This window comes from Oncorhynchus tshawytscha, linkage group LG01, assembly GCF_018296145.1.
Source record: "Oncorhynchus tshawytscha isolate Ot180627B linkage group LG01, Otsh_v2.0, whole genome shotgun sequence".
NCBI lineage: Eukaryota > Metazoa > Chordata > Actinopteri > Salmoniformes > Salmonidae > Oncorhynchus > Oncorhynchus tshawytscha.
This window is the reverse complement of record NC_056429.1, coordinates 57,169,388-57,194,936: the sequence shown is the minus strand read 5'-3', so window position 1 is coordinate 57,194,936 and position 25,549 is coordinate 57,169,388. Positions and strand designations below refer to the sequence as shown.

At 43.8% G+C, this 25,549-nt stretch overlaps 1 protein-coding gene across 9 annotated transcripts in view; it reads left to right on the top strand.

Moving 5' to 3' along the window:
* LOC112253879 (collagen alpha-1(XIII) chain) overlaps positions 1-25,549 on the top strand; it is a 111,737-nt gene that overhangs the window by 68,496 nt on the left and 17,692 nt on the right. For 6 of the 9 annotated variants that reach the window (XM_042323497.1, XM_042323492.1, XM_042323482.1 and 3 more), the window contains 28 exons: positions 857-892; positions 1,528-1,554; positions 1,821-1,847; positions 4,239-4,265; positions 4,410-4,436; positions 4,550-4,576; positions 9,197-9,262; positions 11,114-11,206; positions 11,366-11,407; positions 11,530-11,547; positions 12,162-12,188; positions 12,686-12,721; positions 14,499-14,525; positions 18,811-18,855; positions 20,224-20,259; positions 20,347-20,400; positions 21,007-21,093; positions 21,203-21,229; positions 21,417-21,452; positions 21,558-21,614; positions 21,722-21,745; positions 22,337-22,426; positions 22,570-22,704; positions 23,412-23,483; positions 23,673-23,717; positions 23,867-23,917; positions 24,052-24,078; positions 24,232-24,318. In XM_042323497.1, the coding sequence (XP_042179431.1) occupies positions 857-892; positions 1,528-1,554; positions 1,821-1,847; positions 4,239-4,265; positions 4,410-4,436; positions 4,550-4,576; positions 9,197-9,262; positions 11,114-11,206; positions 11,366-11,407; positions 11,530-11,547; positions 12,162-12,188; positions 12,686-12,721; positions 14,499-14,525; positions 18,811-18,855; positions 20,224-20,259; positions 20,347-20,400; positions 21,007-21,093; positions 21,203-21,229; positions 21,417-21,452; positions 21,558-21,614; positions 21,722-21,745; positions 22,337-22,426; positions 22,570-22,704; positions 23,412-23,483; positions 23,673-23,717; positions 23,867-23,917; positions 24,052-24,078; positions 24,232-24,318 (1,353 nt within the window). Of the gene's footprint in view, positions 1-856; positions 893-1,527; positions 1,555-1,820; positions 1,848-4,238; positions 4,266-4,409; positions 4,437-4,549; positions 4,577-8,646; positions 8,689-9,196; positions 9,263-11,113; positions 11,207-11,365; positions 11,408-11,529; positions 11,548-12,161; positions 12,189-12,685; positions 12,722-14,498; positions 14,526-18,810; positions 18,856-20,223; positions 20,260-20,346; positions 20,401-21,006; positions 21,094-21,202; positions 21,230-21,416; positions 21,453-21,557; positions 21,615-21,721; positions 21,746-22,336; positions 22,427-22,569; positions 22,705-23,411; positions 23,484-23,672; positions 23,718-23,866; positions 23,918-24,051; positions 24,079-24,231; positions 24,319-25,549 lie in introns of all 9 variants that reach the window. The other 3 variants (XM_042323486.1, XM_042323493.1, XM_024426130.2) reach the window with 3 other exon arrangements.

Here is a 25,549-nt window from a genome sequence, read left to right as displayed (position 1 = left end):
ATATGTGGTCCACATGCAGAAGTGACCCTACTGGTATGAATAAATAAAACTAAATGTGATAGGTAACTCTTGATAAACCAACGACTGAGCCATGCATACAGCTCAATACTTTTTTGCAAGTTCAAGCGCAGAAGCACAGCAAGAGAAAAGGGTCCCATATTGTGAATTGTATTTGATCACACTGCATTCTCAGTGTTCCAGATCCTCTGTAAGGCTCATGCGCAAGGCATGTACAAGCCATATCCTTCTGCTGTCTTTCCGAAACAGACAATCCCTTTGGGAGGGATAACATGCATATCCCTCAATAACTACTCCGGTCCCAGACATTTCATTAGGAACGTCCAACTCTCCCTAATTTTGTCTTTACGGCCCTCCCTCTCTTTTTTTCCTGGGATATTGAATGACCTCCTCTAGTCCCACAGGCCGGGTAGCATATCCAACACCCAGTGCAGAATGTTTTCATCCAAGCATTTTCCCTAATCGTTATTGACTTTTACTCATTCGGCTTGTTTGACTTTTTCCTCTTTCGCAGTCTATCTTTATTAGATTGAAAAGCGCCAACCTTTGTTTCTTTCATCCCTCTAAAACTCTTTCCAGTGTTGTGTTTCGCCCTCTTATTCCCTCCTGTTTTGAGAGTCAGTTGGTTTTCCCTCCGCAACCCACACAGAAGGCTCTTCCCGTAGTCTGTGGTATCACTCTCTCTGTCAAGGTCTGTTATAGCTCTGCCCAAATGTATTGCTGTGGAAGAGAAAAACGGTACCCTCTCACACTGACCCTCTTTCACCAGAGTTTCATGTCAATCTTTCAGCAGAAAAAAAACATTTAACTCAACTCATCTATTTCTGACTCTCTATAGGGACAGCCAGGAACAAGAGGCTTCCCAGGCTTTCCGGTAAGACTCTGCAGCTTCCCCAGTTAAAGTCTTTATAAACAGTGTTATAATGTTAGGGTACTATTTTACAAGTGGAGCGTTATTACATAGTTGGAGCTCCCAAATGTCAGAAGGTTAGATGTTTCCTGGCTGGAAATCTCCCGTGGGCAGATTCTGCATAATCACGCAGCTGACCAAATTATACTAGAGTTTACTTCTGGGTAACCGAGATTACATGGCTGGTTAAGTGCATAAGTGCCTTGATCATTGGTCTTGTTTTATTCAAATCTATAGCCAGTCTACTGTCTCCTTTATGCCTCCTTATCGGGAATAGAGCCTTGTACAATCGCAAAGCTGGCCCTTTATGTTTTAACGTGGCCGTTTTGAAGTGTGTGTCAAGTTTGCTGCATCTTAAGTCACTATAATTTCCCTTAAAGTCCCTTCAGAAATGTTAATGGATCTCTGTGACCGGCTAGACTCACCATGCCACTTACACCCGCAGAACACAAAACATGCACTATATCCTCAATTTCCTTGACCTGGAAATGCCTTTCTTCCCCTTCATAAGGAGTTTCATATCATTGCTGTGGTCTGTTCAGCTATATTAGCTGCTATTAACCTGTGTTTAAATGTCTTCCCCTCTCTTTTTATCCTAGGGTCCGATTGGGTTGGACGGAAAGCCCGTGAGTTTCACCCCATTCCTGACAAATGTTGAATAATTGAGTAATTGAAGTACTTTAAAAGCCCAGAATCCACCACCTTATGATGATGATGATGATGATGGGGATAATTAAGTTAATAATGATTAGGGTCATTATTGTAATAAAATCTCTATTAGTATAATTATTGTTATTATAGGAAGTAGGTAATAGTGTTTTGCCAAGATACTCAAGTAGAAGCTTGCTTTGATTATTTTACCACATGCATTCACTCTTTTATGCTCACACAGGGACAGAACGGCTTGAAAGGAGACTTGGTAAGTGGTGTTGTCATTTTGCACACAGTTTTGCAGTTCATGTAAACAGCGTAGGCCTATTGCTGTCTGCACTCCTGTACTTGCAAAGGACGTAAACTCACACTCTTTATGTGTTTCGAATGCCCTACAAAATGTGATCACCATGAACGTGCAGGTTGGTAAATTCTGCCTATGCACCATTTGTTATCCATGTGACCATCTTAGCAAGTTGTTTACCTTGTGCCATGAGTGAAGCCACAAAATGAATTGGGAAAACACTGTTGTGGCCTGATTTATTTGGATAGTAATGGGATCAAACACATGAATGGTCGGCTATGAAAAGCCAAATGACATTTACTCCTCAGGTGCTGACCTGTTGCACCCTCTACAACCACTGTGATTATTATTATTTGACCCTGCTGGTCATCTATGAACGTTTGAACATCTTGGCCATGTACTGTTATAATCTCCACCCAGCACAGCCAGAAGAGGACTGGCCACCCCTCAGAGCCTGGTTCCTCTCTAGGTTTCTTCCTAGGTTCCTGCCTGTCTAGGGAGTTTTTCCTAGCCACCGTGCATCTACATCTGCATTGCTTGCTGTTTGGGGTTTTAGGTTGGGTTTCTGTATAACTCTTTGTGACATCGGCTGATGTAAAAAGGGCTTTATAAATACATTTGATTGATTGATTGATTTATTGATTGATTGACAGCAGTGGTCTGTCTGTTTTAGTGACAGGCAGAACATCTGTCTGTATTTCAGTTGATGGGGTCTTCAAATGGGAGTTGGAATCCACTCTCAGGTTCTCAATCAGTCTCGAGGTAAAACTGACTGAGATAAAACACAGAGGAACAAAGGCAAACAATAGTTAGACTTGTCCGTTTCATGCATATGGTGATTCAAATTCTTTTGAGAGTCCAATTCAGTGGAGTTCTCCAAGAATACACTGAAATACACCTCTAAATAAACAGTATAAAAGAACAATGAATTAAACAGACAGACCATAGAAAGCAGGAATGGATACATGGCAAGCCATAAAAGGCAAACCATAAAAACCTCCTTTCCAAAAGAATCACCCAAAAAAATGACTTATTTTGGCTTCCACTGAGGTGCCAGGGGATTGAGAATTCAATTTCCCCCACAACTGACACCTTTATGGGCCCTAGTGAATCCTGTGGAGCTCCCTGTGAGGCTTCTGAATATGACACAATGACTGTTGAACGTCCTGTACCCCTTCACCTCCAGCTCTGTGACCGCTGGACAGATCTCATCTAGGACCTTGAATCCCTCTTTTAGTGATGACTTCTCTTCCCCGAAGCCTCGCCTCCTTTTTTTTCCATTGGCAATAAAGACACATTCACTAAAGACTATGTTCTTCTTGGACGATGGTTGTGGTACCCCTGGAAGTTGTTTCTCCATCTCGTACTCCGGGTCTGACTTTTATCAGCCAGCTGCCGATTTTAGAGGTCTTTGTGTCTCCGCTAGAAAGCCATTACTCTTTGTTGGATTTGTGGAGTTATCATGAGGGGGCTTTGTTTTATTAGGGGGTATTCACGTCGGCAGCCTCTCGCTCGGAGCGTGTTTGGAGCGCTGCCTTCCTACAGAAGCTCACACGCAGAGAGGCAGCCTGGGCCAATACAAAGGACATGCCTGTCCGGGGCCATGTGGGGTGGATAATTTTCGATGTTGATTAATGTTCATTTAATGAGACCCCTTTCCTCTCCTCCCACTCCACTTCCCCCAACAACTGTTTTTAAACTTTGTTTCCACTGAACTGAACATGCCATACAAACAAAGGCATTTGAATGAACTATATCAAGAGTGCCTGGATCCTCCTTTCTTTTTGATGACCAATTTACCCCTTTTACCAAATATCACTTTCTGTCCACCAAGATCTACTAGTGTGTACCTCAGCAGTGCTTCCCTTCCTCCTTTCTTTTTTTTCTACAGCTGTCAATCATAATTTGAAAGGGTACTGAAGGCCAGTCTGTTAAATGCACAGATGAAATCTTTCCAGTCTCCACAATGCCTTTATGGAACTCCTATGCACCAGGGTCACAGTCATGGAGTGTGCTTGATGTGTCCAACTGTGTGCCACTGACAGATGTTAGACAGCTCTCCCCAGGCCTTGGTGGGTAGTCAAACAGAGCAGAGCAGGCTATGACAAGCGTATGGTACAGTCCTTTGGTTGGTTTGCCTATTGCTTGGATCTGAACTTTATTTGAATTCTCCTCAAGTTTGTCTTTATCATTTCCATTGATCCTTTTAAAATGTATTTTAATGCATGTGCAGTAAAATCATTAATGTTGCATTTATAAAACGCAAATGATAGTTTGATGACGTGATGTTTTTACATGGTTTTAATCTCTTGATCGTAGATTGATATACCGGTACTGTTTATTGCTCTTTTTTAGGGTCAACGTGGTCTTAAAGGAGTCGCAGTAAGTTATTTTTTCTTTTTAAGTTTTGACAGCTTTTCTGTTATTTGACATTAGTTGATTAATTGTCTGTCTCTCTTTACGGCGATCTGTTCTCTTCACTCATATCCTTTCTCCTTCTTTGCCCTTTAAAAAAAAACTTACTAGGGTGAACCTGGTCTGAAAGGGGAAAAGGTGAGTTTGTGGTATAATCAACTACAACGCACCATAACCGTGTTCATTACAAGATCAATCTTACTCACGATCCATCTCTCTCTCTCTCTCTCTCTCTCTCTCTCTCTCTCTAGGGCATATGTGGAGACTACACTCACAGGGTAAGTGAGTCATTAACTGTATCTCTGTGTAACTACAGCAACATTAGGGTCATATTGATTCATGTTAAAGTTCCAGTGCAGTCAAAAACGTGATTGTCCTGTGTTTTATACAGTGCCTTCGGGAAAGTTTTCAGACCTCTTGACTTATTCCACATTTTGTTATGTTACAGCCTTATTCTAAAATGGATTAAATAGTCCCCCCTCATCAATCTACACACAATACCCCATAATGACAAAGCAAACACAGGTTTTTAGAAATGTTTGCACATGTTCTTTTTTAAAACAAAAATAGACAAAACATTTACATAAGTATTCAGGCCCTTCACTCAGTACTTTGTTGTAGCACCTTTTGGAAGCGAATACACTCTCGAGTCTTCTTGGATATGACGCTACAAGCTTGACACACCTGTATTTGGGGAGTTTCTCTCATTCCTTTCTGCAGATCCTCTCAAGCTATGTCAGGTTGGATGGGGAGCGTCTCTGCACAGCTATTTTCAGGTCTCTCCAGAGATGTTTGATCGGATTCAAGTCCGGGCTCTGGCTGGGCCACTCAAGGACATTCAGAGACTTGTCCCGAAGCCACTCTTTACGTTGTCTTGGCTGTGTGCTTAGGGTCGTTGTCCTGTTGGAAGATGAACCTTCGCCCTAGTCTGAGGTCCTGAGCACTCTGGAGCAGGTGAAAAAAATCCCCACAGCATGATGCGAACACCACCATGCTTCACCGTGGGGAAGGTGCCAGGTTTCCTCCAGATATGACGCTTGGTATTCAGGCCAAAGAGTTCAATCTTGGTTTCATCAGACCAGACAATCTTGTTTCTCATGGTCAGAGGTCTTTAGGTGCCTTTTGGAAAACTCCAAGCAGGCTGTCATGTCTCTTTTACAGAGGAGTGGCTTCCGTTTGGTCACTCTACCATAAAGGCCTGATTGGTGGAGTGCTGCAGAGATTGTTGTCCTTCTGGAAGGTTCTCCCATCTCCACGGAGGAACTCTGGAGCTCTGTCAAAGTGACCATTGGGTTCTTGGTCACCTCCCTGACCAAGGCCCTTTTCCCTCGATCGCTCAGTTTGGCCGGTTGGCCAGCTCTAGGAAGAGCATTGGTTGTTCCAAACTTCTTACATTTAAGAATTATGGAGGACACTGTGTTCTTGGGGACCTTCAATGCTGCATACATGTTTTGGTACCCTCCCCAGATCTGTGCCTTGACACAATCATGTCTCGGAGCTCTACGGACAATTCCTTTGACCTCATGGCTTGGTTTTTGGTCTGATATGCACTGTCAACTGTGGAACAGGTGTGTGCCTTTCCAAATCATGTCCAATCAATTGAATTTACCACAGGTGTACTCCAATCAAGTTGTAGAACAATCTCAAGGATGATCAATGGAAACAGGATGCACCTGAGCTCAATTTCGAGTCTCATAGCAAAGGGCCTGAATACTTAAGTAAATAAGGTATTTCTGTTTAGTTAAAAAAAATATTTAAAAAAATTATAATCTAAAAACCTGTTTTCACTTTGTCTTTATGGGGTATTGTGTGTAGATTGATGAGGGAAAAATGTATTTAATCCATTTTAGAATAAGGCTGCAAAGTAATAAAATGTGGAAAAAGTCAAGGGGTCTGAATACTTTCCGAATATACTGTATATACGCATTTCCACAATATGAGGTTGGAATAATTCTGTGAAAATTATGATAATGTCCTTTTAGTGTAAGAGCTGTTTGAAAAGACTGCCTGAAATCTCTGCCTATTTTGGTGTTTTGGCGGGATGGAGTTTTGGCCTGCCTGGTGACATCACCAAGTGATAAATCAGTTAATAGACCAATAAGAAAGAGAGTTCCAAACCTCTCTGCCAATAACAGCTAGTTTTCAGTTTTCCCTTCCCCACTCAGATCACTCCCAGACAGTCCTAGCAAAATACTTGCTTGAGAAATTGCTCTTTGCTATTTTGTTTCTTTTTGACCGTTTCAATTGAAAACAGTCATAGTACGATACTTAATTGTTACACAGAAATTATTTGACATTGAGATAAAACGGCTGCATTGGACCTTTAATAAAGTGACAATATCGTCCAGAATGACCATACTGAACTGTAATCGTTTTGTTTTTGGAAAAATTGCTCCTCAGTGATCTCTTACAGTAGCACCACAGTGGATGGTGCTAAAATGTGCTTGTATGCTGACTTACATTCTCTTTGGTGTTCTCTGTAGCAAATAACATTGTATTCTTCACAGGTACAGACGTAAAACAAAGTGAATTGTGGGTCTGCGATGTAACATCAGAGTATGTTCAAATTACAGAAAAGAGGCCTGACAAATGAGTCTATGATGGGTAGCACATGCAACATTGAGGCAGGCATCCCCATGAAGCAAATCAGGCCATCTCTCAGGGGCTTGGCTGTTTGAGTTTAAACAAGGCAATTACTGACAGCATGCTGGAGCATACACTACATCATTGTTTCCCAATCCTGGTCCTCCCGTACCCTCAACAGCACACATTTTTATTGTAGCCCTGGACAAGCACACCTGATTCAACTTGTCAATTAATCATCAAGCTCTCAATGAGTTGAATGAGGTGTGTTTGAACAGGGCTACAATGAAAATGTCTACTGTTGGCGGTACTGGAGGACCAGGGTTGGGAAACACTGCACTACAAGATAAGGGTCTATGTGTGGGGATGCCAAGAAAAATACTCTTCTGTGCGTTAAGGGATTGTTCAGATAGCTCATTCCATGTCCAATGTAATTCAACCTCCCACTATTCAATGGGTGCTATAAAGACATGTTGTTGTTGTAAACTCTTGTTGCCCCAGTAAAGAATATGTATGAAAGACCTCATAACAACAACTCAAAGCATTTGGAAAATAATACTTATTTCATACACTCTGCCAAATGCTTTGGCTAAATAAACAAGTGTAGCAGAGAATGTGTAGTTGAGAGGGAGAAGGTCAGAGCATTTTGGGGTTGTTTAAAACCTTCAACCTGTGCTGGAGCCCCCGCCATGCTGTGCGTGCATTGGATTGTTTTCATACACATCTTGGAGCCCCCCGGGCACACACTGCATGGGAAGTCTCTGCCAGCTGGTGGTTCCACTTAGGTCCTCCTTGTCCCACAGGGGGAACCAGGAGGGGTGGTGTAGGCTCAGGCTGGATGCTGTTCGACAGAGTGGTTTCAGGAGTGAGACTCTATATCAACAGTTATTCTATGTGGGTGTGTGGCCTCTGTATAGGATCTTCCAGTGAAAACCCTGGCTTCTATACGCTCCAGTCAGTTTGCGGGTAACCCCAAAACTGTGTCCCAGTTGTGCTGCAAAGATAGCCAATGCTCCACTCGCAGGTGCTCCTCCGTTCTCCCCTACTCCTTCCGTCCGTTTCTGGAGTCAACAGGCTACAGTGGAGTAATGATGTTCTCCAAACCAGGCCTATTTCTCACACTGTCCACTGATTATCTATCTTCCGTTTGGACATGTTATGACAGACATCAGGCTTCAGCTTTCAACTCTTTTTTCTCTTCTCAATTCGTTCTATTTCTGATTGCCAGAAACAGCACCACATGCTGTCATTTACTCTATTACCACTGTATGTGGTAAACATGTTTTTGTGTCAAATTAGAGGCAATCTAAAGCTATTTTACTTCTTCGGTCAATGTTTTGGTGTAAGTTTAACTTGGTGCATCTTGGGTGTGTGGGTGTGTATGGTGGATAGCTCTGATAGCGGTGGGGGGATAACAACACACTTGTCTACTTTTCATGTACTTCCTCCTTCTCCCTGTCTCTACTTCTCAGTAATGACATACAGCACTGTATATATTTCCTCATTGATACCTCAGCATACAATTTTACTTGATTTTACATTACATTTTATGTTAACTTTAGTTCCAAACGTCATTGCCACTGAAACATTGCTTTGGCAAAGGTCTGAGGACATAACTTTTTTTTTTTTTAACCAAAAACCTCAAGTTGGAAATGTATACCGTATGTAAAAAATTAGGCAGGTTCTATGCAGAAAGCAATGGGAAAATACAGTAATTTTCACCTCTTTTAAAACTCTGCCTGATAATACTGGTGAATTTCAACAGAAGCGGCGTATTGTACAGCCTTGTGTTGGAGGATTGGCCACAGTAAGTCTGTGAACTGTACTCTCTCTCTCTGGCAAGACTGAATCCTACCTGGTCTCCACTCAGCTGCAACAGGACAGGGGCCAGGAGTAAAGTTGATCTGGAAGATTGATGTATAAACAACTCAACTGCTGCCCCTACAAGCACTCAAAAGGGCTGCCTGATGTTAAGTAAACTGACAGCATCCAATCTGGTCAAAAACCAATACCTATTCAATTACCAGTAACCAATCTGACCATGGAGGGCACATCAACCCTCCCCTTTGACACCAACTCCTGCCCCCCTAATTTGCCCTGTTGTTACTCTTTCTCTCCCACCGTCTCTCTCTTCTCTCCCTGCCTTGACAATTTCTTGCTTTTCATTGTCATGTTTTGATTTCTCTCTTTCTTCTTCCCTTCCCAATACCCCCCCCCCCTTCTCATTCTGTTCTGTTTCCTTTCCCTGGCCTCCCGGTGAACTTGTTGCCCGTGACTTTCTTACACCGCTGGCCACCTGTGCATTGTGACCTCAGCAGATCTTGCCCATCCCCATGCGAAACATGCCCCCAATAAACCCTGTAATCCTAAAGCGCCTCAAGGTACATTTCTCTCTGCCCCTTCCTGCCCGTTTTTTCCCCCTGGATGCTAACTGCCTTCGACCTCCGCCAACCCCCCATAACCCACCGCTAACCCCCCCATAACCCACCGCTAACCCGTTATGGCACCTGTGTGTCTCAAAACTTAATTTTGTGATAGTTGGAATAGTTGATAGATGTCGTTGAAATCCAAAAAGAGAAACAAATCAGTAGTATTTACTTTGAACATATTCGTGACTATAGAGGGTTAAGAATAAAAACAGATACATGCAGTAGATTCTATAAATAGCCTGGGCTTCAAGGCCCATTTAAATTCCATTAACGTAAATGAAATGTCGAAAAAGCCCAATTTGGCACTTACACAAACCCTGCATTGCTGTGGGAAAGAAAGCATTTTTGGGGGGGGAAAAACATTAAAAGCTTCTATGATTTTCATAACCGTAGCAAAGATATGAAAAGAACAGGAATGAAAAGTGACCTTTTCTGTCAGGAAGTGAGTCTTCTCCAATGCTCTTTGTGGACTTTCACCCTGGCTCTCTGAAAGGACCTTTGTCCCTCCCTGTGCCCAAAACCCTGCCGGCCCTGTTAGAAAGAGGGCCCCTGGCACCCGGTGGACCCCTGTTGGCATCCCTCCTCTATCTTGTTTTGGCCAGGTGTGCAGTCTCGCTGTGCCAGGATAGAGTACCTTGTTTGGAGACAATGCTACACACTGTGGTAGAGCCATCACTAAAGACATAGAGGGGAATTTACCACCCAGACCCAGGCCGAATTGGCTCTGTTTTTTAAATTGAACCCCTGGAATCAGTCCTGGGCAGCATAACGGAATGTGTTCATTTCATGGAAGCACATCCGGATCATAAATCATGGCCAGACACATACTGTAAAGCATGGGATGGATAAAATATGGATCTAATGTGGATGGATGTGTTCCGGATTATCAAGAGCCTCGATGTCTGGCCTGGCAACAGAGGCTCAGCTTGAGCTAAAGATGGGGTCCTTGCAAGCGTTAGTGTAGCCTACACCACAGTGATTAGGGAGTGTTTGATTTCAAGGCCAAGATTTTGTATTGTGACTTTTCTAAAGTTAGACCACATGTACAGTAATACATCATCCGTTTGGGTATTTATAAATGTCATTTCTAGTCATTCCTTTGATTAAAAACTAAAATGACCGTGGAGATATCCAGAAATGTGGTTTTAAAGCAAATAAATACATTACTAAGACAGTTTGCTGTTGAATATTTTTTGAGTTTGGTCAAATAAAGAAATAGATGGTTTGACATAATCAATGGGATGATGGTTTAACCATGAGCTCTGCTAGACTCTAGAATATTAAGACAAGTTGAAGTGTAGGCCTCTTTCCTCTTCCTCTCCGGTTCTCGTTGTAAAATACTATATTTGACTTTTGGGATTTTGTTTAGTCTTCTACTTTGTGTTGGATATTCCCCCTGGCTCACAGTTGAGTTGCCTCAGAGTAACAATAAAGAAAGATCAGTTGGAGTTTAAAAAATAATAATATTTTTTTTAATTAACATGTCACTCAAATATCCTAAGATGCCACAGAAAAGAGGACTTGTGCCCTTGTTATGTCAATGAGTTTGGTATTGTTAAAAGCAAACTGGTTTTGACAGAATAAACCGTTGAAGGACACAAAAACACTAAATGTATCCTAATTTGAATTCAAAGTGGTATTTTCTCCAAACGTGGTGCCTAATGTAAAGAAACACCTCATAGCCCTTGATTCCTGCTAATATTGCCCGCCATAAAATTCCCAGCATGTGTAGTGCTGTGATGTGTTGTGTTGGCATGGCCTGGCCTGGCAACGACTGGCAGATGGTAACTGAAGGTCTCTCAGCAGGGCGAGCCTGGAGCTCAGGGCCCACCAGGACCTCCCGGACCCCCAGGGCCCTCAGGGACCTCTGGACTGAATGGTGCTAGTGGACCGCCGGTGAGTCCCCACAGCCAGCTGACCACCACCATCAGCACTGGACAAGGGACTGTATTGAGGAAGAGGCTATGGCCATAGAAGTGAAAATGTTATTTGTGTTTGCCCAGAAAATGACTGTACTGTATCTGTGATGTATTTTTTTTTGTTAATCTGGTGTAGGGTAAACCTGGTGAACCAGGAAAACCTGGGAAAGATCTACGGGTGAGTTTGTTACGCCTCTTGCGTTTGCCGGGACTTATGTATTTTCCGAATAGAAAAAGTCGATGGAAATCTGGTGTTGACATGCTTGTGACTTCTGAATTTTCCTTCCCCATCTTCTCCAGCTCCTACCAGGGATGAAGGTAAACATGATTTGTATTTTCCGTAATCAACACCACTATACATATACTACACACCATAGGACATATATTGCCACTACTTATAGCTGCACATACTGTATGAAACGCAAACGCTCCGTGATTGGCACACATCTCTCAATTGTCCAAGTGTAGCTTCCAGTCTTTCTGTATCAGCAGACCAATTCATGTTTGGAAGCCTACATTTTTGTTCTCTGCGTTGCTATTGGAATAGCGGACTATATTTCCCCTGATTACGTTCATTGCCATGGATTATTAAGAACGGGGAATTTAGATTGTGGGCCATGGAAACAGACTGTAAAGCAGCACGCCCAACACAACTTCTCCATACAAAAAATGAAACCAAGTTCATATCACAGCGGGAAGTTGAAAGAAATGTGCCCCGTAACTTTTGATTGGGCTTTCACAGCGAGGAATACCTTCCCCTCAACTGGGCTGTGTCGAAATATGGCCATCTAGTTGGAAACAAGTCTTTGAACTCCCCAAATTGAATTGAAGTAGTGCGTACTCTTTTGTTGACCCGTGCTTGTAATGAAAGAGACGTAACTACAATACACGTGTTGTCTGTTACTGTGATATGAATCTTTCTGTCGTTTCAGGGTGAGCCAGGCATGGCAGGAATAAAGGTGGGTTGTGGATCTCAATTAAAGCTTAAATCCATAGATCAATTGAAATGTGTGGTCTCTGGGAATTCATCAATTGTGCATTGCACGATTTATAGGTATTCACGACAGCGGAAAAGTAATGACCGTCTGTTTTTCCTTTAGTAGTGGGAATTTTTTATTTTTTGATGAATCCATCTGCTTTCAATCACCCGAAGCAGAAGGAAGATATATTTGATGTAATCATCCCACGACTTGATTGAAAAATCCGCTGTTTGCGGCTTGTCAGAACTGCTACATTCGGATAATGAATGTGCTGATCACCAATGGGCTGCGTCCTCTGGCAGAGGTTGCAGACTACAGATAGGAACTTGCGAGATCCAGCTGAAAGGGAAGAGTTAGGTGGATTAAACAAGTCGTTGTGATCGGTCTTGCTGTCGTCTGCAGTTCTGCATCCCTTTTCACCCTCCTCCTTCTCATTCTGTCTGTCTCCGTTTCACCTTTGTGTCTTTCTTCCATAGGGCGATGTTGGCCCCGCTGGTCCTGAAGGCCCCAAGGTATTGTTATGAACAATATTACCTGTGGATCAGTCTCATTTGACCTGTTCCACTCACCACACCATCAGCAGGACCAGGAATCCACATGTAACCATTCCTGTTACCTCAGTATACTTCCTGTGTCAATGATATAGCACAGGTTTTGTATTTAGAGCTTCAACTGCTCACAGTCAATTCTACATTCTATTTCTAAACCTCAGGCCCAACTGCAGCCTGTCTCGCCCCTAGCCATGGGCCCTCTCTCCCTCTGCTGGTATCATTTCCTTTAGCATTATACTATACTGTATAGGACACCCAGGGATGGTCCCATACCATTATTGATCGAGGGAGCATTCCTCTCCCACACACACACACACACACACACACATACACACACACAAACACACACACACACACACACTCCCATTGGGTGGCTGTTGGAGCTAACATTGGCTTTGAAGTGCTGCAGGGGGCATGAGAGCCGTGACTCAAACTCTCCACGTGTCTGTCCTTCTCCACTTTTCCATGGCTTAATGGACTTCCTCTGGTGGGCTCACTCTCACAGCCGCTGCCCTTCACTGAACTTGGTTCAGCCTGCACACAGCGTGACTGCATAGAGAGAGGGAGGGGGGGTGGTGTGAATGTGGCGCAGTGGTCTAAGTGGCGAGTGGCGCAGTGGTCTAAGGCACTGCATCTCAATGCTGGAGGTGTCACTACAGACCCTGGTTCGATCCCAGGCTGTATCACAACCTGCCGTGATCAGGTGTCCCATAGGGCGGTGCACAATTGGCCCAGCATCATCCGGGTTAGAGGAGGGTTTGGCCGGGGTAGGCCGTCATTGTAAAATAAGAATTTGTTCTTAACTGACTTGCCTATTTAAATAAAGGTTAAATAAGAAAATGTATACAGGGAAATTGATTGAAAAGGGGAAAGAGAGAAGAGGACAATGGGGTCGAGATAGGGGTTGAAAAGAGAGGTAGAGAGAGACAACAGCCTGCATGGCTCCCACATCCCCCAACAAAACAGGGTCACATCCACACAAGCCTCTGGAGCAGGTTAAACGTCTTAGCCATCTGGGCATTGTCAAACTGTTTGGCTGCTGCTGTCAGCAAACCACAGCCTCTCTATGACACGATCCGCTCTCAAAGTCATTAGTACACTTCCTCAAGTGAGATTTTGATTTTGATTCAAACTGTGAGTTTGTAAAATATGTATTTCTGTTTGGCAATTGCCATTTCATTTATGTTTGACCCCTACTTGAACCAACAGCTTCCAGCTCCAAGTTATATTATTGCCTTGTCAACTCCAGCTTTCCTCCATCTCACGGTTTTCCCATGACAGAGACCCAAAAAGTTCAGTCTGGTTTATGAGGAGGTTGAACAACCCTACAGTAGGTTGCTCAGAGGACGACCAAGACCAAGGCTTTAACTAAAGCCACGGCCATATTTTTTACGAGAGTAAGTTCACCGCTCTGAAAGTTAGTATTGCACTAGACCTTCAGAGGTGTGTGAGTTACTCAAATGTGAAGGCATTGAAATACAAACTCTCCCATGTTCCCACTGCACCCTGTTCCTTATGGAGGATCCAATACCTTTTTGTAGCTGCGTCAAGAGTTTGTTCATGGGTCCACTACTATCAGAGGTTACTGCACCATCTGGTGGAATTCTGCTGTAACTCCATTGACCTCTCACCTTTGACTGGCTGTATTTTCATATGTTGAAAAATAAATCATAGGAATGATTTAGAATATGTGACTAAATGTTTTGTGTTTCTCTCGTCTTTCTCTCTCCTTCTGTAGGGACTGAAGGGAGAGCTTGGACTGAAGGTAAGAGCCGTGTTATAACTCACCCTCTCGGTTCTATGTGAATTTCTCTGACTGTCAAAAACACGACGTGGGAGTTTAGGAAGCTTTTTGTTTAGCCGACACCCGCTGAAGCACAAACGCACCCCACAAGACCCCACACCACTGACTTTGGTCTATTAATATATTTTCATGAATGGGCTGAATTATTTTCACTGAAAGCCTCACAGGAGAGGAGCCTCCCAGTGAAACATGCGATAGTGGGTGTGCAGCCACCAGACGGCAGCAGGTTGTAAATAATATTATCTAAAATAAACCGGGAGTATTTCTCTGTAGACATAGATCATAGACAAACTTTGGGCTGGTTCCTGAATCTGGCCCAGATATCATCGCAGTTCAAAAAGCCCAAGTGGTGTGGCCTTGTCCTGTGTAATTCCCTCCTGTTTAGTAGGGCTTGATGGAATATTCATTTCCCTCACTAGACCCCCAACCCCCCCCTTCAGTCAAGGGACCACCATGCGAGGCTCAGAGCCCAGAGGCCTAGACGTTGAAAAGGCTAGGAGACGTTTTTAGGAGATTTATGTAGCCCAGTTTCAAAATGGAAGACTTCTTTCCCTTGGTAGCATTGGTTGTCTTTTGAGTCCCTCTATTTGAGTCTTTCCTCTGATGATGTCTCCATCCACACTATAGGGAGGTGAGGGGAAGAAAGGCCTCATAGGGGAGAGGGGAGAAAAATACTGGAAGCCATATGTGGAGTATGCCATCTTAAGTTATTTTAAAGATAAATTGAGCACTGTCTGTGGCATGATTTTGTTATTGCTTGTTTGAGATAATTACCCAAATATAGTTTGTGCCGTTGAACTAGTTTATTTGAACATTGATGTTTTTTAAAGTAACTGTCCAGTGAAAATCACACTTTTACGATGTCTTCTTCTGTTAACTCATACCCAAATCATTTTGTTGACTCGCCCTATACTCGTATTTGTGGCCAAAGCCTAAATTGGAGACAAAAAACCCCCTTCAAAACCCCCACCTAAAACCATTTTCTGTTGTTGGGGTACACCCACACCATTCTGTTGTTGGGGTACACCCACACCATTCTGTTGTTGGGGTACACCCACACCATTCTGTTGTTGGGGTACACCCACACCATTCTGTTGTTGGGGTACACCCACACCATTCTGTTGTTGGGGTACACCCACACCATTCTGTTGTTGGGGTACACCCACACCATTCCAACACAAAAAAAGCTGCTTTTTAACATACCTAATTACCTTTTTTTTTTAAGGAGAACTATTTCACTCATATTCTAATTAATTACAGGTCATATTTCATACTGTGCTCAGAACAGGTGCATCCACCAAAATAGAATAGAATTCCATAATTGTGTAGCAGGTCCACACTCAAAAAGGAAATTCAAGGTATCTTTTGAGTATTTCTTTAATTCAGGGGTGGGTAGATAGACAAACGTTTTGGCCTTCATCAGTGTCATCAGTGTCTCCTCTTCAGGTGCGCTTCTTTATTTTGAGCTTGTTAAGGTGTAACGACCGACAGGTGCGTTCGTGTGCGTGCTCCTGGAACAGGCGCACATGTCAATAAGGCATCACAAATATACAATCTAACCACCCATGAATGAAATAAATACCAAAAAGAAACCTTGAATCTCTTTTTTTTGAGTGCCAACCAGGTCATATTTCATAGAAATCTGAAAACACTGGACAGTAACTATAAATCAGAAGGCACACGTTTATTTCAGTCATCACAACATGTGGGCAAATGATCTTATACATCATGTGATGCAGACCAAACAGTCCTGGGATGAAAAACGTTGTGTCAGAGAAGGCGCCACACAGGGCGTGAGAGGAGCCTTCCAGAAGAAGTGGGGCTGTATTGCCCATCTCTGACCGGAAAGCTTCAACAACAACAACATGGTTGCTCTCATCCTCACATTCCCCCCTGGGATTTGAACACATGTGATCCCCAGGCCTCTTCAGTCCTTTGACTCAGTCTCTCATAGACAGTGAGCAGCGCCCTCTGTGGGACGTTCTCCAGTGACGTGACTGGATGATGTGGCATAGCCACTTGTTTTCTTACCTGTCAGCTCCCGGTCATACCGACTTTGCCCTCCTTGAGTCTCGGACTCACGGCCGACCAGTTTCCATGGTGAACATTCCCGCTTCCTCGGCCTGAGCCGCCCGACACAGCAGTAGCAGCTGCCGTGTGTTTTCCCCATTAGACTCCACAGACGGAGGAGGGATTGGGAAAAACACTTCAAGGAAGGGCGCTTTTAGCAGAGACACGGTATCCACAGCAACAGTGGGGCTGTGAGAGTTATGGTTCGAATTGTTTTATAGTAAAGAGAAAGCGCTTTTGCAGGAAAATGATCCAAAGCTACACTATATTCACCTTAGGATTTGGGATTTGCCTCTGCCCAGGGGAACTTTGTTCTATATTTGTACTCACAATGTTGGATCTGGCTCACAGTATTGTACAACCAGATTGTAATAAAAAGAACATGTAAAGGATTGTGGCATGGGCCATAATCGTTAATGTCCACATGGTGCCGACCACAAGTCTGACCGAGCTACTTCCACATCTCCCGCTCAGCAGGATACAGTCGCCAGGCTACAGTCGCCAGGCTACAGTCAACCAGGCTAGACATAGAGGAAGTGAACAGGATAGCCATAGACCTCCTGCTCTGCTTTCGCAATGGTGAACTAGCTCACCATTACCGTACAGGGGTTCACCATTAGCCCTGTAATGGCGGATGTCTCTCCCCCGGTCTGGACGACTGGTTGATTTAATGAGCCTGTTAGGCTGTTAGAAAAGCCTGCTTTTGAAATGTCTCCCTTGGGTCAGACCTGTGTGGGCACTCCCAGACACTCCAGTCAGGAAAGCAGACGACAGAGACCCAGAGAGAGTGGATAAGGTGACAGTGGTGCTCCGAACACAGGGGGAAGAGGTGTGTGGGGAGGTAGACTTTGCCAAGCCTAACGTTTCAGACACCGACCGTCTGTCTGACTGAATGGAGCTCTGCCCTCACTCTCCCTCAAAATCATAGAGCCCTAGACCAGCACAGCTGGAGAGCACATTAGACCAGAGGAGAAGACAGAAAGTAGGCCTCTCTATTCACCTACCTAGTGCCATTATTCCGTTCACTTGCCTCAGATCCACTCTGGTAGTGGTAGTAGCTGCAGTGGCCATTTTAAGGCCATCTTAAAGTATCTCACACTGTTTACACCCTCTTTACTGGTGTATCAGAGGGATCATTACAGTTTGTTTTGAACAGATGATGAATCTTTTCCCCTGTGACCGTCAGGGCATTTCCTCTGAACTGGAAAGGCCATGACGGCATCATTTCAATGAAGAGATTAGCCTATTGATAAATCAAGCACCAGGCTTATCAGTCGACAAATTATGCGCGAGCCTACACCCATGGAGTTTCATACACACATGCCGGTGTGAAAATAGAACCAGGGGGTGGGGAGTGACGCTGGCGGGAAGGGATGGCTAAGTAGATGGGAGGAATGGTGTGAGCTAATTAGAGAATCAGGAGATCAAAGGGAGCTGTGCTTCCTGTTTCTTTGCTGTGTTTGCTGGGGGCGCCTCCATGCGATTAGAGCCATCATCGCTCACCTGCCCTGATCCCTCCCTGGCCAGGGGGCCCGCTCGGCTCTTTCATCTTCCCAGAAACGGACAGACACTCTATCCCCACGTGACAACCCCCTGACAGGTTGGTGTGAAAGCCATGGGGCAGTTGGGCATGCTGTAGCTGCGGGGCTGGGCTCTAGCTCTGTACCCCCCCCCACACACACACACACATTGGTCCAGTACAGTCTGCAGTCTACTGGTGCCCCATCTTCCCCCCTCCCACTCTCCTCCCCCCTCCACGTTGAGCCTGAACCACAGCACCTGTCAGTGGCTCCAGCAGAAATGCACTTGCTGAGTGTCTGTCTGTCGGGTGGGGGAGAGGAGAGGAGAGTTGCCAAGTTGGGCGATGCCACCTGCCCCTTCGTCAGACCTAGAGGAGTCAGACTGCCAGGGACGTTCCACCACTCCTCCCCATCTCTCTGTTCTTATTTGTTTATGTAATACGCTTTTCCTCTTGAGGATCTTGGTCATTGATCATTTGTTTTCATTACTTTGAAACATGGCAACAACAGGTTTTGTTTTGGTTGGTTGAATTGCGCCTCCAATTGATGTGTTTTTATTTGAGCTTCAGTGTGTTTCGTCAATACTAACTGTGTGTTGTCCTGCTTGTTTGGGAAGACTCTCACTGTAGTTATTGATAATCAATGTCCTCTTTTAGGGGGACTTTGGTATGCCGGGAATGCCAGGGAAACAAGGATTGAAGGTAGTCCACCCATGTGCAGCTATCCCCTGACCTTTCACCCTTGTCCTAAACCATCCTGTGCATGCAGTGTATCTGACAGTGTGCATACTGTGCTTCTGAGATGAAATGATGGGAGCAGTCCAGTGTCTTTCTCCCTCCAGATTGTTCCTCTCAGACTTTTGTTTGTCCACATTTTTGGGGAGAATGCCTTGTATCTGTTAACTGGTAGTATACTGTATGCCAGAGGTATTCAAATCTTACCCTACGAGGACCCGGAGCCTGCTGGTTTTCTGTTCTACCTGATAATTAATTGCACCCACTAAATCAGTCCCTGATTAGAGGGGAACAATGAAAAATGGCAATGGAACTCCCTTGGAGGTCCAGAGTTGAGTTAGAGGGCTGTATTCCCAGTATGCTGTCTGTTGAACTGCCTGTCAAAGCATTTCCTAATCCAAATGTTCCCCAAAATACAAGTCAAACCAATGATGAATAGTGCATGGCCTTTTTGAGTAATACTCCCAGGTCCATGGTTGTTCTGCATCTTGATTTTAAGAACCATATCTTGACATTGATGATTAGTAATTTGAAATGGGGTGTAAATTGTTACGAGAGAAGTCACCCTCGTAACTTTCGGCATAAGACACGGCATTTGAGTCTCAGCAAGTCAAGTAGATACCGTATAATTGCTTATACGGTATCTACTTGAGGCACACCCTGAGTTCCAAATGGCACCCTGTTTCATATCAAGTGCACTACTTTTGACCAGGAATAGGGTGCCATTTGGGACTCGGGCCACAGCCGCCTGCTATAAACCCGTGCAGGTCCTGTGGTCACAGCTGTGACCGTACATCATCCGCCGCGTGTCTCCTCGTTAATCTAGCCAATTGAAGAGGGGAGCAAACACAGGGATGAATTAAATAACTCTCGTGTGTTCTTTACTATTTATAGCGACCAATTTCGAGGGTTAAATCGGCTTGGGGTGGGCTAGAAGCTCCTGACGGATCAGAATCTGAGACAGTTCCGTGTCCAAACCCAGACCAGCTATGTGCAAGCGTAGAATGCACCAACCCAAACATGCCTTTCCAAATATCGATCCCAGTGCATGTTGCACTGAGGGAATGATGTTCTTCCAAGAACACTGACAAACACGCTTTTTCTGAATTTTCCTGAATGTATAGAAAATGCTTGTTAGGGATATGTGGCATGGCTACTGATTCAAAGAGGCAAGTTTACTGAATACCAATTCGCTTACCTCCCTCTGTGTGCACGTGTGTGCTTTTTTACGTATTGGTTTATCAATATTTGAAAAAGAAGAGTAGAACTTTCATTCTTTCTGTCTTCTTTCTTTCCCCCCTTCCTTTGACCTTTGTGCCATCTTGGCCACCATAGGGAGAGCCAGGTTTTCCAGGCACTCCTGGAAGAAAGGTAATTTCCTTGGAATGGTGTGGCTAACACAGATCGTAAAAGCCTATATATATCCAGGGTACTGAAACTCTTCTTTCCACTATAAAGGGTCAAGCTGGTATCCCTGGTACACCTGGTTTTCCTGGAAAGAGGGGCTACAGGGTAGGCCTGGAATGGACATTGTGTTTGTGCTCTGTGTCTGTGTCTGTCAATCATCAGTGATCCCATAACAAGAGCTCCATTGAGTCAATCGTCTCACTGTTGGTCTTTGTGACTGACTAGAGCTGCGATTAGAGTCTTGAGTTGCTTCTTTAGCTTTCTCCTCTGTTAGGAGGCTTGGCTTGTGTAGAAGTGCTTTTATAGCTGCTTGTACTGCAGTGACGCGGCATAACATGCCTCACGTGACAGCGGGCCATTTCAGAGAAATCGTTCACTCACATGACTCTGTTTCCATCAAATCACAGAGATTTGCCACATGTGTGAAAATGTCCTCTTGTTGGAGAACGCTTTTGCAGATTTGAGTTTGTGCCTCTGTGTTGAGGGGTTAAGAACTAAAGCTGTGGACAAGGAGCTGTGCTGTTGGATGTTTTCATGTGATTCACTTTGTGGTTCAGATCCGTATAGATCCATTGTGACCAACCTTCAGGGCTGTGTTATTCATCTCCCGTTAATGGCACAGTCAATGGGATGGTGGCTCAGTGTTGTACAGTAGAGTGTGTTGTCCTGTACGGTCGTCGATGACACTGCCCATGTCCTGTTCTGTGGCAGGGTGACAAGGGCGAACCCAGCGCAGCAGGAACTGGCATCAAAGGAGAACCAGGGACACCAGGACTCCCAGGCCTATCAGGATCCAAGGTACTAAAAGCTATCCAACAAGAGGCTGTAAACTAGTCAGGAAAAGCTACCTTGGTTTAATAATATCATGCATGCCAATAAAACTTTTTTTTTTTTAAATCTTTCCCAGGGTGACGAAGGCGACCAAGGTCTCAAGGTGAGATGGGAACTTTTTGTAGCCTCGGTTGACATTTTGTCCCAACAGGAAACGTATGATCACTTAACATTGTCCTCTCATTTTGCTCAAGTAACGTTCACTCCCATCCTGTTAGTGTTGAATGCTGTGTTGAGGTTGATAAATGAAAGGGGAGAGGCTAACTGTCTAACCTTTGATCGTCCTCCAGGGGGAAGCAGGATCTGATGGCCCAGCTGGACCAAGAGTAAGTACAGGCTCTGTCACACATAAATGACAGTGGGAGATTTACACAAATTAATTATTATGATTCTTAATATACTTTTTTTGTTGTTGATCCCCAACTTTATAGGGTCCTCCGGGTGCGGCAGGAGAGCCAGGGAAATCAGAAATCATCAACAATGAAAATGTACGTCACCAACTATTTACTGCTTCCTGCGATGAGCCTGTGTTTGATTCATGAAGTACTGTAAATGGGTACCAGGTCTTCTAACATTGTGTTTTTTTTCTCCTTAGGATATTCGCAATGTACCTTTGATGGTGAGTGGCGGTTTCTAAAGTCTGTCAATGATGCATTAGAAATGTATAGGCCTTCTTTATGCAGGTCTGTGGAACAAAAAGACAGTCATGGGATCAGACAGACAATTTAAAGGCCTAATGTGTTTTGCCACTTTAATTCCAATATAAATGTTTGCTATTATGAATACGGTACTAGATAATAGAGTATATGTTTTCAATAAGTCATTGTGAGTCACTATTATTCTACAATGTAGAAAATAGTAAAAATAAAGAAAAACCCTTGAGTGGGTGTGTCCAAACTTTTGACTGGTACTATCTATATATGTCTGATATATGTAAATAAACAAAACAATCTTGAACAGGATTATCTATTTTGTATGCAATTTGAATGGAACTGATGGATAGAGAAATGCTGCGAGAGCGCTCGGGCAAGCACTGATTTAAAGCAACAATATTCCAGTGATAGGCAGTTTTCTTATTTTTTATAATGTGACCCCCAAAAGCCAGATGGAGATGTGTAAATTAGAGGCGCATTCGGTCCCTATGTTACTGTATGCTGCAGAAAATGTAGGCCTAGCAGTTTTCAATGAGTCAGTCTCTTTGTCTATCCAGGGCCCACCTGGCCCTCCAGGGGTCCCCGGAACACCAGGAACAAAGGGTGAAGTTGGCCTTCCTGGCCCATCAGGTCTTGACGGAGAGAAGGTTAGAGCACCCCCTATTGTGTATTGTCCAGTATAAATGTCCATTGTACAGCTGTTACGGATGATAAAATACAACAACAACATGGCAATGATGACGATCAAAATAAAGACAACAACGACCATGATGTCTATTTTGTGTGCCAGGGTCCTCGGGGGAAGCCTGGAGAGCCAGGTCCTGTTGGCCCAGCGGGCCCTGAAGGTCCCAGAGGGGAGAGGGGCCTGATGGGTTTCTCAGGACCCAAAGGAGACAAGGGGGACATGGGTCCCTTTGGATCACCTGTGAGTGACTGGGGAACCACAGACCCACACCACACCACTACACACACTCCCACACCAAAACCAGAGCACTATCATTAACTAGAGGGAAGGGAGGCCCTTAGCTCTTTCTACCACCCTCGTATGATCTAATTAGAGACCTTCTATAGGCTACAGTAAATGATCAACTCCAGTTCTGACACTGGTGTGGGCTACACTCATCAGACCATGTAGCCAAAACATACCGCAAGACTACTCCATACTGTGGGAATCGCTTTACCCGTTGTCTTATGAGGACGCCATGCGGCGTTAATCCTATTAACAGACATATGTACTGTATTTATGTTAACCATGAAAGGATTGTTTGAAAAGAGTTTCATTCAAGCAGTCTGGGTGGTTCGACTCTGAGAAAGGAGGGGCAACATTGCGTCCCTCGTCGTGGGCAGTTTCATGTCCCGACAGCCACGAGTTGGAGACTACTACCAAGACCAATCTCAAAAAGCTGGTTGTAATTCATTGTATCATTTTGAGGCCTTCAAGATCTATTTTGACCTCGAACATCGGACAAATGAGAGGTCTACATTTTCTAAAAAATAAAAAAAATGTATTTTCAAATATGTAAATTGATTAACAGTTTAATATGAAAATTAACACAAAACAACAATCCAAAACAACAAAATATTGCCAATATTTTAACGTCTATCACGATCTCCCCTTTCTTTGTTCTGTAGGGTTTAGACGGCCCTACTGGTGAAAAGGGGGTTTCTGGACCCCCTGGCCCCATTGGATTACCAGGCACAATGGTACGCAATGGTGCCCCTCAGACTGCATCTGACCATAGAGTATGAAGTGTCTGACCTGGCTTTGGGGAGCAGTGAAGTACTGTTCAGAATGCTATTCATTTACAGTGCTGATTGGGTGTACTGTAGTGTTTTATTCCTGCTAACTATGATGAGAGTAGCCTAAATTAACCTTGTATCTTGATGCTTCAGGGTCAGAAGGGCGAGTCCGGAGATAAGGGAGGAAGGTCAGACATGGTAAGGCCCCCCCACTGCTGTATATCTCATTGTTTTTAATGACCTATGCGTGTTTGAGTGGACTTGAGGGTCAGATTCAGAGGATTTGTTGTTAGATTGAACCCACTAATGAAGGAGTGTATCATTGATGACCTGGTGTTTGTCTTTAGGTCTATGGACCCCCAGGGCCTCCAGGTCCCCAAGGACCAGTTGGCCCCGCGGTGAGTACACTACAGTTGGCACGCCCTTAAGCAATATAGGCCCTCAGAAATATCCATAAAACCTCCTGATAATATATCGTATTTACATGAAGTGATTGACATATCCTGACTCGAATTGTGTCTTTACCCCTCAGGGACCTGAAGGACTGGGAGGACCAAAGGTAAGAGTTGGTTGTGGTAGCCTTTGTTGTCTTACTGTACCTCCAGAATGCTTTGATACTGTAGTTAACAGTAGCTATATTTATTGATTTTAGTAAGTGAGTTTAATGCCTATGTACTAAACATCAGTAATAACCTTTCTGTGCCTCTTTTAGGGGGAGCAAGGCATAGGCATACGGGGAGAGAAGGGAGCATCTGGTTCGAAGGGCGATAAAGGGGACAGGGGCCATCTTGGACTTCCTGTAAGTACACCAATCAAGAGCGACACCATTCAATCCCCATGTAGATTGTAACCGTGCTGTGGTTTGGGTCGTTTTTTTTCCTTCTAATTCCCTTTGACCATTTTGCCATTAGACATTTTATTTAGACCCCTGGAAACCACAGTAGAGTAGGCACACTGTTTGTTCAGACTTTTGTGTCTTAGAACGAGGCAGCACGATTGTTCTGACGTTGTCATATGTCGCTTTGAAACTAGGCCTAACTCACCAAGGATAGTTTCCTAGCTCAGCAGGTGCATTAATGTTTTCAAAGTGCATGGATGGATGGTTGCTGCAATCCAATACACAGGGGCGATACAACCACTACTATAAAAACAAACAAATGAAATCTACATTACCCATTGCCATTGTCATATGTTCAGATAACCTGATAATGATTTATTATGTGTTAGAAATAGTTAATGATCATTTTCTTTATTTTGCCAACTTTTTTTCTGATCATCTCTCTGAAATGTTGTTAATGTAGTCTCTTGTAGTTCTATTTTTAGTTGCATGTCAAGGAATAAGTTTGATATGTATCACTGGGGGGGTCTCTTCTCCTAACTTCTGGTTTACTTCTTGGGTGTCAAAGGTCATTGCTGACATGTCATTGCTGACATGTACTAGTCACATCATCATCATGGCACAGTAACTCCTTTTATATGGAAATGATGAGGACTATTATGTATATGTATGCTAATCCAAGACGTGCTATTTGAAAATCATCAGAGACTCATATCTTCACACTTCTCTCCATACAGTGCCTTCGGAAAATATTCAGACCCCTTGGCTTTTCCCACATTTTGTTACATTACAGCCTTATTCTAAAATGGATTAAAAAAATAGAAATCCCAAGCAATCTACACACATTAGCCCATAATGGCAAAGGGAAAACTGTTTTTGTAGAAATGTTTTCTAATTTATTAAATTTAAAACAGAAATACCTTATTTACATAAGTATTCAGACCCTTTGCTATGAGACTCGAAATTGAGCTCAGGTGCATCCAGTTTCCATTGGTTATCTTTGAGATGTTTCTACAACTTGATTGAAGTCCACTTGTGGTAAATTCAATTGATTGGACATGATTTGGAAAGGCACACCTGTATATGGTCCCACAGTTGACAGTGCAAATCCAAGCTATGAGGAATTGTCCGTAGAGCTGCGAGACAGGATTGTGTTGAGGCAGATATCTAGGGAAGGGTACCAAAACATTTC